Source organism: Fusarium mangiferae (assembly GCF_900044065.1).
Source record: "Fusarium mangiferae strain MRC7560 genome assembly, contig: FMAN_scaffold016, whole genome shotgun sequence".
Lineage (NCBI taxonomy): Eukaryota > Fungi > Ascomycota > Sordariomycetes > Hypocreales > Nectriaceae > Fusarium > Fusarium mangiferae.
In genome coordinates, this window is record NW_024573936.1 from 837,736 (window position 1) to 850,421 (window position 12,686).

The 12,686-nt window shown below is 48.9% G+C and overlaps 2 protein-coding genes and 1 non-coding gene across 3 annotated transcripts, besides 2 other annotated features; all 3 read right to left on the reverse strand.

Annotated features, from left to right (window-relative positions):
* Nucleotides 1–1,481: 1,481 nt before the first annotated feature.
* Nucleotides 1,482–1,565, reverse strand: tRNA. The gene is given in 2 exon segments: nucleotides 1,482–1,517; nucleotides 1,528–1,565. It is a non-coding gene; the product is annotated as a tRNA-Asn (tRNA).
* A 393-nt stretch (nucleotides 1,566–1,958) lies between these two features.
* Nucleotides 1,959–2,630, reverse strand: FMAN_10597 (related to cytosine/adenosine deaminases; the record flags this gene model as incomplete). The annotated part of the gene is made up of 2 exons (XM_041823925.1): nucleotides 1,959–2,491; nucleotides 2,555–2,630. The coding sequence occupies 2 exons, from the start codon at nucleotides 2,628–2,630 to the stop codon at nucleotides 1,959–1,961; spliced, it is 609 nt and encodes a 202-aa protein (XP_041689457.1).
* Nucleotides 2,631–5,870: 3,240 nt separating this feature from the next.
* On the reverse strand, nucleotides 5,871–6,335 carry FMAN_10596 (uncharacterized protein; the record flags this gene model as incomplete). Its single annotated transcript, XM_041823926.1, has 1 exon — nucleotides 5,871–6,335. One exon carries the CDS (start codon nucleotides 6,333–6,335, stop codon nucleotides 5,871–5,873), a length of 465 nt encoding a protein of 154 aa, XP_041689458.1.
* Nucleotides 6,336–9,062: 2,727 nt separating this feature from the next.
* Nucleotides 9,063–9,104: a sequence feature (Short protein (FMAN_10595, CVL05688.1) was converted to a misc_feature.).
* Nucleotides 9,105–9,157: 53 nt separating this feature from the next.
* Nucleotides 9,158–9,190: a sequence feature (Short protein (FMAN_10595, CVL05688.1) was converted to a misc_feature.).
* Nucleotides 9,191–12,686: the final 3,496 nt, after the last annotated feature.

The following is a 12,686-nucleotide window of genomic DNA, read 5'->3' on the forward strand; positions in this document are numbered from 1 at the left end:
ATAAATAGTCCGCCTAGAGTCGAAACCTGTTCAAGAGGGCTCAAAAAGGGTCTCCCTCTCAACTGCTTTAGGAACGCTTTGTGGAGTCTCAGACCCAATGATATATAACAGACTTTATTGTAGTTATCTTGATTGATTGTATCCAGAAATACTGCGTGGTTACTTCATTCATGTCTTGAGTAAAGAAGAGTTTCGTGGCTAAAGATAGATGCCATTCAGCCATCTCCAGGCCGAGGCGTAAGACAGTCTTTATCTATTTATTAAACTCTTCTATTCTAACTTGGTTACTCTACCTCATTCAACAGTACAATAGGGTTTTCCGCAGTGTTGTATACAAGAGAGACACGCCGTTGTTGGCCCGGCTCTCAGTCTTTGGGATGAACCCTGTGGGCGACTCTCATCGTTGGATAGACTCCCAACCAGACCAATAAGCTCCTGTAGCATGTATCCCGAGTCTAATTGGCCTTAAGAGGTGTTCTCTTGAGCATTGGGTTGTAGTAATGGTGAGAAGACAGGCTGTGGCATGCAAGTGGCGCTATCATCATGGGAACAACTTGTGATGCAAGTGCCGATTCCATCTTTGAGATATTAGTGAGCAAGACTCGTGAGACTATTCAGGCTAGGATTCAGGTGACGTTACTCAAATGCCATCGACTAGGTTTGACTATCGTACCCTGCATTGTGATGGCCTTGCATGCCTGGCTCACGATTTCATCTTGATCTGTGATACAAGACAATCTCTTATATGCTCTTTTTTTTACTTCAACTGATGTCATGTAAACATTTTCTTCTTTGTGTCACATGCAATGCGTGTCTATACTACATAGTTGAACTGTCGCCCTCACGACACTCGATGATACCTCCTTAAATTGCCAAGAGAAGAGGGTGGTATTCCGGGAGCCTTTCGAATTTGGAGTATGATCACGATTTTTAATTGATGTTTAAGCGGTATTCTCCCAATATTGTGGTTTGAACTCAGCCTATGCTCGTGCGGACTATCCCGCGATAAACGAGGATGAGATCTTTGCTCTGCGTTTTGCTTCTAGGTATGCCAATAGCAGAATACCAAGACAATCCACATTTAGAGTAGACCATATGGTCTCAGCCTTGTGCAGCCTGCTTTACTTGCTACATCTAGATAGACAGAAGTCCTAGTCAGGCTAACCAACCCCGGCGACTGAGCATGTTGAGAATATGGAGCTTGTGACAGAAAGCGCAACGACATTATAGGTATACCCGCTGCTAGTTTTCGAGCTGGCTTATTCAAAGAATTTATCAGTATTTGTTTTGCTGTAAACATTCCTTTAAGGAACGCAGAGAGATGTCTCTCTCGTCAGATGCCCATGGGGTCTCAAGTCGAGATCCTTATAGGCAAAAGTCTGCATCGCAGCAACGATACAAAACTATTATGAGTCTCAAGGTGTGACACTAAGTGAACAAAAGATGAAAGACTCAAAAAGAGAAACTCTGAGAGAACATGTCTCCCCCGGGAAGGCTCGAACTTCCGATCTCCCGATTGTCTATGAATAACAGTCGGACGCTTTAGCCAACTAAGCCACAGGGGATAAGCTGATTGGATGGTAGACGACTTGGAACAAGGAAACATATTTTGCTCATCCTGTCGAAACCGATCAATTTGCAATCTCGTTGACCTCAAGTTTATTTATATCAAATAAACGATTTGAAGAATGTCTTTGGTTTAGTCTCTCGATATATATGGCTCGGTTCTTGCTTGCTGGAGTTGGCGGAACAAGTTAAGCCAACCCAAGACTCAGCCGTTGGGCCTCACACCAGGAGCTCACAGACAAATGCTACAACAAGCAATTCTGAAAGGCAGGGTTTTACAGTAAAACATCTCAAGCTTCTGCTATCAAATATCTCTCGGACATTTCTACATCTCCAGCCATATACGCCACGCTATAGCTCACTCAGAAACATCAACAGACTCTACCTATACCTCAAGCCTTGGACTTGGACTTGAAACCCTTAGCCGTCCAACTCTCAACTTGGAACTTGTAAACCTCTTTAGCCAGTTCTTCAACAGGCCCTTCAACGGTAAGCCCTGGAGCAACCTGGTTGATACTCAATGGCGCAACCGGTGCTCCAACACCAAACTCGGCCTTCCAAGCTCCCAGCTGCTCCGTGGAAGAAGCATACACAATCCTTCCAAGTCCACACCACGCATGGGCAGCAGAACACATAGCGCAGTGCTCACCGCTCGTATATACAGTAGATTTTGCGCGCTCTTCAGCGCTTAGGTTGAGCTGTGCCCAATGTGCGAGAGTGAACTCTGGGTGAAGCGTCGAGTCAGCGCGACCATCACCATTGGAGCCTGTGACGGTGCGGTTTCGGTCGGTTTGAAGGACTTTGTTGTCTGACGAGACGAGGACTGAACCAAAAGGGGCATCTCCTGCTTTGAGAGCTTCGTGGGCGAGTGAAACTGCCAGACGGAGATGCTCCAGATCTTGGTCGCTGATCATTTTTGCTGTGACTGTGTCAAGTAAACGTCAATTTCATGCATGAACTATAAGATCAACTGCAAATCCTTTCATACCTGGGTTTTTATAGGTGGTAGTGGTGAGTTGACTTGCGAGTAGTGAGGTTGAGAGAGTGAGGCGTGACAAATCCATGATGCGGGGAAAATGATAATTGCAATGAGGTTTCTAATCAAGATTACCTCATGGCCGTACAACATCACGCAAATATCATGAATTATTAATGGCATAGTCTCATATTGCTTAGAAATCTACTAACATGAAGCTAATTGTCACTGATGTTCTTCATGTGCCAGATGAAAGAATCTGGCTAGATCAAGTCACCGTAGGACTATATCATGAAATGGTGAGCCGAGAGATCGGGTTTTAATACTTATAAGTCGAATGATAGGTTATAAACTCACTATAATCTCTTTTATCAGTCAGCTCATGCCTAGTCACATTACTGGGATGCTCAAGGGGGTGTTCTGGAGAAGTGATGATGTTGGCAACCTCGCTATCATCTAAGCCATAGAACTACATGATATATAGACGATACCGAGCCATAGACTCGCATAAGAACAAATTTATCCTGAATGAGCCATTTCATAGACCCTGGTCAAAAACTCACAGTCCGCTGCTTTCCCGTCTTCCCTGCTACAACTCCTTGTGATGTGATTCCTCCAGGCAAGTTGAGGAACTGGCCTAGCCTTTGCTGTCTAGAATTAGGGACAATCTGCTGAGAGTTAGATTTACAGAATTACCCACGAATTGGCCGTAAGTAAATTAATATGTCTCAATTAGCTTATGGTCCGGTTGTGCTTGCTCCCTGACATCGGTCTTGAATACTCGATCTGACTTACATCAAGGATCTCAAGAGAAAAGAGCCGTCTTACATGACCAATACAAGGATATCAAAGAACTTCAGTGTCTTACCATGACTCTTGAGAGAATCTCTTATGTGAAACGATGCTTCTGTTGATCTCGATCGAGGCAGTCCTGTCATCCACGAGCATACTGCTCTAGATCATCAAAGACCTTCCCTCCAACTTCTCGATTGTCACACAAGCAATGTCATAACAAGCTCTTACCTCTAGAAGGTCTCAATTCTATGTTGTATAAAGCTTAGGCCCGGATATCTGCGTTTGCGTATACCCTCAAAATTCGAATGATAGGACTGGACATCGAGATGGTCTCTGAAACAAAGGTAACTCAAAGCACGAGTCTGTCCTATCTCGGCTACTCTAAGCCAGATAGCCTATACCATCTCGGACACTCCCGTTCAGACCGTTTTACGTCTCGTTATAGTTATATTCTTGGCTTCTTTGGTGTAAGTCTCACTCTCTCACTCCTCGCGCCTTCGGCATCACCAGCGCGACATACACCCCATATCAAACAAAGACTCAACGGCATCTAAATATTTTAAGGCATGATCTACAAGCAGGTGGCACAAGCGCCCGTTGAAAGTCTGTAGTCTCTTTGTGTTTGTTGTTCCTGAGTTGAAGTTGGCAAGTATACAAACAGCCAACGACAACACTCTAACAATACAAAAGCTTATATCTGTGCAAACATCTATACAAGATACATTTAACCTATTAAGCCACACGGGACAAACCAACTTAAAATCACAGCAAACAAAGCAGATGCTGTCTTCCCCGCCATCTAAACTAACATCCCCAACCGTGCACGATTCTTTGACACGCACTCACATCCATCACCAACTACCGATGTTCTTTCACAATCACAATCATGTTTCCTATCCAAACACCCAAACACAACCAGAAAAGCATCATAAGCTCCTATTCTCAATCACAAGCTCACCACGTGAATTTTCATTGTCTCTTATCGCCGATCTCCCACTCACCGCCCTCTCCACCAACCCCGCGGTAAAGGCGTTATGCCCCCATGTGACAGAGCAGCTTGACCTTGAAGTCCACGGCACGGGACGTTACCACGGGCCAGGCTAGAAAATAGATAGGTCCCTATTGTCGCCGGTACTCGAAAAGTGTGCTTCGGCAATGGTTGATGGCTATTGGATGATAGGGTTTGTTGTGGCACACGCTTTTGTGAGATTGGTTTGTGGCCCTTTATTGTTGCCAAGCCTGAGGGTGCCCCAAGGGTTGGTGATAATACAGAAAGTGCTAAGCGCCTGGAGACCAGACCAGACCAGAGTCACAAGCAGAGGCGGCACATCACATGAATCAAAGACAAGAGCTAGGTAGAGTAGATGTGTATGTCAGATATGATTGTTGATGCTAACTAAGGGGGTATCTTGAAATCAGGGCAGGCTCAAGGCCGCCAAACTATCCTAAGGTATCTAAAAGCCCAGATCGCCGTGTAATAAACCATGCAATGTTGTGTGCATATCCAATGCTATGCAGTTCCATGCCATGCCAATGTTTCCCATTCCATATGCCAAGTGTGTGCCAGCTGATTCATCCCAGTGATGGGAGGCTGAAGCATAACCTGTATCCAAATGTCCCATGCCCTATGATGATGCAAGCCAGAAGACAATGCAATATTAAGAACTCCAAATACATGAATGCTTTCCATTAAGAGGGTGTGCGAAAACGAAAACGATTAAATTAACTCAATAATGAGCCCAGTGAGCCGGGGCGGGAAAGATAAAATGTCGGGCTTGGTTAAAAGCCTCAACAGAAAAGAAGAAAAGTAGCAAGCGGATAGTGATGGACCGAAGAGGAATCCGTTTACCGGTCCGCCGTGCGGGGGGAGACAAGAGAAGTGAGCGGCAGATGGCCGAGGTCGCCGACGGTCCGGAGAAGAAACATCCACATCATCTAGAAGGGTGTCTAGATGGGAGATGCTTCCACCCGCCCGGCGGCATCAACTTCGGCCGCCATCGGAAAGTTTGAGGAGTTGATGGAAGAATGATGGGTGCTTGACTTGATTGTTGATTGTTGTCGTTGTCATCCATTTCCAAAGCTTGGCTCATGCATCTGACTCAGTCTTGGGTGAACCCCCACCCCCACCCTCTGATTTGCTGGGGTCTGAGGCGGTCTAACCATGGCGTCATCGACCAAGATAGTGGTGGTGTCAAGTTGTTTCCCGAAAATCAAGCCGGCGGCTACAAGTCGATCCGACAGCTGAATAAGGTTGCCCGGTATAGCGAGTGGCAGCTTGTTTGGTTGTTGTGGTTGTGTGAAGAGATTTCCCATCTCATATGATGGAAATAGTGGTGTAGATGAATCTGGCATGTGCAGCTATTCTTGCGCACATGCAATGCTGTAGTTGTGTTGTGTTGTGTGGGGTATCATATGCCATGTAAATGCAAAAAGCAGCCTAAAATATTGTTAGCGACTGTTGCTGTCTTGAGGTAACATGTAAACATACGCTATCGTAAATCGTAACAGTCATTAAGAAGTTCCCAGAGCTTGTTTACTCAACAGCCTCCTCGTTGATGGAGGTGAGCTTGGTCTTGGGACTCTTCTTGTGAGAACTGCTACGGCGCTGCTTTCGTGCGGCGGCACGTCGACGCTCCTTCTCGAGGGCGACAACGCGAAGGCACTCTCGTTGCAAAGCGGCCTGGCGTTCGCGCTCAGCCTGGATGAGCTCGAAGTCGGTGATGACGTTGGGAGGAGAGGCCATGGCACCGGGAGAAGAGCTGCCAGCGCTGGAAACGCTCTGGGCATCGTCGTCGAAGGGATCGGAGAGGAACAGATCGTCGTCGGATAGATAAGAGGTGGGTCGCTCCTCTCGGTCAGACTCGGAGAGAGAGTCACGTCGGGGCCATGATGGAAAAGCGCAGGCGGAATCCTGAGATCGGTAGATGTTGCGAGACGCGATATCCATGGGCGCTGAAGACGCGCACATGGAGCTGATGGAACTGTATGAGCCGAACATTGTTGCGGTTGTGATGTTGGTGATGGGCGAGGTGATGGTGGTGAGTGAAGCTCAGAGAGCTGTAGCTGTTGCTAAATAGCAAGTGTAAGTGATGATCACTTGGCTTGATGATGTTGTTCTGTTGACGGCAGATAAATGGATCCTTGGGATGAAAACCTGGGGATGCGGGTAGATATAAATGAATGAAGCAGAACGGGCAGGCAGCCGGCTAAGGGAGGCCAGGGGCGTGTGAGATGAGAAGAAAGATCGGGTTGGGTGAGGTGTGGAATGGAATAGATGATTTGCAATAGGGGCGTGGGGTGTGCACAAAAGGTGACAGAGGACCTGAGCCTGAGCCTGAGCTTGAGCCTGGGGGTGCGGCCGAGAACGGGTGCGAGTGCGGGTCAAGGGTCCTCAAGTTCGGTCGCCGGGAAGAGAACCAGATACCGCTGCCAACTGCCCTGTCGTTTAGGCTTCCTGCTGCTGAAATTCAGCCTGCGGATTGCTCCCGACCGAGGTGTAGGGGGGTGCCGGAACGAGGTGACGGGAGAAGAAGAGGATGTGAACGTGAAGAGGGGACGAAGGGCGGGGGGCGTGGCGAGGGGAAAAGAGCGGTGGGAAATTCGAGTCAGAGAGACCTGGAAGGGGAAAACCAGGGCGATACAGAGGCGGCTAAGTGGACGGGCGGAGCGGATACAACGCCTGTCACTGGTAATTCTTGGGGGGATGGGGTGGCCGAAGCGGATCCGTGGGGAGAAAAGGAAGAGTCAGAGACTCTCAAGGCCTCTGAAGGCTCTGGTTATGGCGGTTGAGTCGAGCGAGATATGGATAATGGGGGGCGTGTGGCCGAGCGGGTAGCCAACTCGGTATCCAGATCTAATTATGATTCTCTATCAATCAACCAAAGAATTCGCCAAGACTCTTTGAATAGAGTCAGTACAGCAGAGCGACCAGAGTAACTAGAGAATGGCTTATCGCGCTCGGGTCAAATCGCTGAATGTGCCGAGATCGCGCCGTAAAGATGAAGCCGAAGTCTTCCAGAAATCAAGTTTGTTGTTCACCGTTGTTCACCGCGTTATGTGTGTGTGTTGTTGTTTGCTATTGATAGGAACAACAGCAAAGCATAAATTGATAAGCCTCGTAATGGATGGTTACCAGCATTGACTGACACTGACTGACTGTATGTATGCACACTCGTGTTGCGGTGACGGGATGGACGAGCTGAGAGCTGTGCCGTCCGTGAAAGTAACTTGCTTTGTAAAAATAAAACCTGTGTGCAGAGGAAACCAGAGTAAATCCCCCCAACAGACGGTGAGATAAGCAAGGCCTTTTCATACGGATCACAGCATTGCATCTCATTTACCGATACGTCCAGATCAACAATAACACAAGACAAGACTCAGGATCTGTATTGGATGAGTCCCGTCATCGTCCAAGACAATCCGCTCTCGTCCAAGACACCTCAAGCTTGTTTGTCTGATTTGCTTGTGCCCAAACAAGCTGGCTTGGTCTCATCTGCCCTGTGGCTTTTTTCGTAATCCGGGGTTGAAAAAACGCCTCCTCCAGATCCCCCCAAAGCCCGAGGTGAAGAATGTCATAAGCCAAAAGACAAAAAAGCCAAAGGCCGAAAAGCTGCGAATCGCAACCACAATATCAATTACACCATGTGCGATTCGCTGCCGTCGCCTGGATCACAGCCTCCCTCCCGCGGGTCAAGTTACCAAATCACGGGCTGCGCGGGCGGCAATGGGACACAAGTCACAGTCATCAATAGAGTCACAAGCTGTAATAATAAGAGGCATGCACACAGCAACAGCGATTCTATCTTTTTTTTTACCGCCCAGGCTGACCAACTGGATTACTCACCCGCCGTATAATGTAATCGTAGGTGATGATTACGGCAGAGTCAGCGCAGCGCAGCAATCGCTTGCGAATTGGATACGATGTGATGTGATACTTTGCGACACGAATCAACGGATTCATCACTCATCAGCCCGAGGTATCGATGCTTCATTGGTGCTGTTGTAGCCTGTAGCGAGCGAGTGAGAGCTCCGTCGCTTTCGCTCCTCCACGGATGGATGATCGCAGATGATTCATTCGATTCGGATCAAAAGCCATCCGCTTACGATTCGGAGAATGATTGATGAACTCATTCGGAGTTTGTTGTCTCATTACTTGTCTTGTCTGGTAATTTATCAAATTGATTGATTGATTGATGCGTTTGTCTTTGGTTGCTTTTTCTTTTCCATGTCTCTCAAGTTTCCTCTCTCCTCTTCCGTTCTGTCGCATCTTTTCCCTCCCCCACGCACGCCCTCCCTCCCCTTCCAGGCCCGTCTTCCCATTCTTCCAGCGCCCAACACACCCAGAATCGGTCCCTGGCCGCGGTCGATCCTCGGGTTGCTTCTGCTTCTGCCTCTGGGCTGCTGCCCTGGCATACGTTGTCCCGAGATAGCTCAGCGCCCAAACCTTCCCGTCGCGTCGGGCAAGAGTAGGTTTTGATAGTCGCACACCACACCATATGCATCCCACAGGGCTGGCTGACACTCAACTCTGGCTGTTCTTTTTTCCTACTTGGGAAGAGGGGGAGGGCATTCACAGGATTGAGGGATTGCTGGATTGGCCTTGTCCTCAAGCAAGGGCCGAGACAAAGATGCGATCCAATGCAGGTAGGGCACAGCTTGCATTTCGCAATCAGTCAATCAATCAATCAATCACTGACCGCTCCCTTGACGCAAAGGGCACTCGTTTCTATTTGCTGGATACGTGCTTCGTGGTGTTGCCAGCATTCGTCTGTAGTTGGTTAATTGTTTTACCACTCGCAGTCAATCAGCGACCATCCGAACAGTCACCTCCATATCAATTGGTTGGGGTGTCATCTTGCAGCGACTGTCCGATCCAGCTGCGCCATCAACCACTAAAGTTGCGGAAGCCGAGGATAGTTCAATTTCACCGCCGGTCAACGGCATAAACAACAACAGCCATTCAGTAGTAAACAGCAAATCATATCATATGCATACAGTACAGTATGCATCCTCGGTAGACAGACAACCACGGCCTACACAATTTTGAAACTCTCCCCTCCGACCTTTCGGTCTTTCTCCCGCCGAAGCCCACCTACCTAATATCGCGTCTTATCGCAACCTATTCCGTTTTCCCCTCCCAATCTAGAAGCTGTCAACCCAAACTCCAGGCCACCAGAGCCATCAACCCCCAATAACCCCCAGGGGCACAGGGCACGCACAGGGGGTGCCTAGTAAAACAAAGTTCAAAGGTGCTGCCTCTTCCCGACTTCCCACTAGGGTTATAGTTAAAACTGCACTGTACTGTAGAAATCAATCCCGGACCGAGCATTCTTTTACCCTGCATGCCCGTTTAGCCTGCAAACCTTGAACAGCTGCCCGGGGACCAGCAAGTTTCCCCTTTCGTCCAGGCTGCTTGAGCGCACGAATCGCAGCTCGTCCCTTTCACCGCTAGCTGGCATGGATATCGATATTGGTAGCCAATCACGGCACTGGATTACTTCTCCGCGATGTCTTGGTCGGTAGGAATCTCGGTGGTACAGCTGCAGGGTTTAATCCTAACCTAGCCATTGGGCACAATATTCAATTTCAAAATCCGGTGGAAGAAGCAACAATCTTGGATAGAACGAAAAGAAAGAGAGAAAAAAGTGAAGAGTTTTCTCAATTGTTCCCCAGTTACACAAAGCAATACGGTTTCGCTTACGTTTGGCAACGGTTTAACCCTGGTGAAGACTGTGATATTTCTCTCATACTCCCCACATGCGATATGCCGGCGTATTCTTCGGAGACCCGCATCCACAGTCGGAGCCGCATTTGCGGCGTTTTCTCCACCCTGTGGCGGTCTCCCTTCCGTAATCCTTTCGGCCTTTCTCCAGTACAGCATCAAATTTGGTTCAGTTTTTTAATTCCTTGACTGTGAAAGTCTTTACCCCTCGCCAAAAGGCCTTGGCGCTCGGCTGAACCACTGACTCTCCCTCGGCGCTTGCCTCGCCCCGGTCGAGTCGAAGGGAGAACGCTTTCGACATGTCGGAAACAGGACAACTCAGATGGCAACAACACATATGCGAGGGTGCATTCAGAGCTGTGATCCGAATCTAGCGCTGTCACTTGTGAGTCGGAAGACATCAGATTGGTGAGCTTGAGCTGTCGGATGTGCTCGCCTGAGGATGAGTGAGACAGCTTCAAGAGCTTCTCCGCACTCTGGCTAAGAAATGATCTGCAGTTCGAGCCCTTCCGAGCCAAACACAGCTGTGAGAGTCTGGAGCTGTCGCAGGAGCTGCACAAAGGGGCTTTTGCTCCTAGCCGAGCAGCCCAGAACGTTGGTAGATCTGCTTATCAGACAGAGTTGCTGCTGCTGATCAGTGATATTCATGATTAACGGTCTGGCCCGTAGTGAACCCTGCAGATAATGGCAGAATGAATATGTTTGGCCGTCTGGATTCACAGCAGCTTTCTAGCCTGCTGATCGCTGGAGATACAAGTGGTTCCAGTGGCTCTGGTGCTGAATTGCACCAACGACAGTGTGAAGGCAATGCCGAAAAGACCCTGCCTATTCCCGCCTCACTCCACCTTTATCCGCGAGGCAGCACAACACAGCACGCAATTCATGTCCGCCGAGGAGGAGAAAGGCTCCGGCGGTCAAAGTTATTCGGTGATCAACCGAAGGATGAGGTGCACTGCTGCAGCTTCGGCGGGAATAGGTCGTGATATGAGTCAGATATGGGTATCAGGGTCCTTTTTCTCCGCGCCTTTTGCGCCGTTTGCGATACCTTCGTCATGGCAAACCTCCAGTTTTCCTTACCTAGGTAGGTATGTACCTTATCTCTCTCTGTGTTTCCACCTCCTCCACCGCCACTTATTTTCTCCTTCACTCAAGCCACTCCCACGATCCATTCTTTCCCGTATAATGCCGGGTCTGGGGAAACACCAACTTTACATTACTCGCCGACAAGATTGGCCTTCCATTTTGACAGGGAAGATTCCATGGAAGATTTCTTCTCACGTTACCTAAGATAACTCCACCTCGGCACAAGGAAGGAATTTTTCACTGCAATTCAATTAATTGACACCTGAAATTCTTCATCCCGAGCAATCTCGCTGTAGTGGACCTTTTGAGCCTGGCCCTTGGTTCTTGTTAGTGGTTTTACAGCGATGGATGAGATCCTTACAGCGGTCCGCGCGGCCGGGTGCTGTCCCGGGATTGACAAGTTCCAAGTTTCCAATCCCAAATTCCCAATGCTACGGTCAGAGATCGGTCATTAAAATTACAGCCAGACCAGACCAGGTCAACCAGCCCTGGATATCCCGCTGGCTGGGGGTGACCCGTGTCACCGTTGGGCTGCTTTGGCGTCTGGGGAATTTTGAGTTTGATAACGATGATTAATGCGACAATGCTTGCAATAAGAGTCTCAAGCAAAGGCCAGGGAAGCGAACGTCATCAATCCCTTCATTTGTCGTATAATTACCTGTTTGTTATCGAATCCCGCGGGAAGAGACAAGATGCTCAATCAGGAAGTTACGGTGCCAAGGCTAAGGAAAAGCTTATCGAAGGCTGGATCAGGCACTCTGTATCGGTTTCCGAGTCTGCATCGCGATATGCTTTACTGGTCTCGCAGGCTTAACTAACGACGGACTAGCCCTTCTCGTACTGCGAGCCCCCTTGAAGAATTGTTTGGTCTCTCAAGAGTCAGTGTTTTGACCGTTTACACGGTTTCGCCTGCGACTTTATCCGGCGCACGGAGTAACATTCTCCTGTATTATATCACAATTCCTTGTGACATAACCGACTCAGAACCCATGCCCAAAAGCAAGTATCCGACACCACGGACACGGCTTGCTGTTGCACTTGAAACTTTGTTGTTTGCTTTGCTTTGCTTCACCTCGCCTTGCCCTGTCTGGCGTTGCTTTGACGATTCGTCTCTAATCAAAACCCCAGCTCCGGACGGCGGACTGCCATTCCTAGCTCCCTCCAAGCGAATGGATGGCATGGGACGGAATACCATTCCCACCTTCCGAGGGCCTGTAAAATAGAATTAAGCCCCTGGCCTGGCGGCTTAACCAGCCTTTGCTTCCTCTACCGTTGCCGCGATAGGATTGAGGCGTCCATAACCCCTTGAAGCTACCGGTTGTGAGAAGCCCTGGTCCCCCGACCCGAACCGGCGGTTCTCCCCTTACCAAATACACAGTGAAGCCAAGCCAAGGCTTGCCATGTCTGAGTTGCTCCCGACAGGCATTGCATTGACCCCATTCACGAGTCGCTCATAACGTAAAGAACCCCCTTTGATATGGGGGCTTGTTAGTCAGTGATGCTACGGAGTAAGTAGAGCCGAGAGGGAGATGGATCCTTATCGGA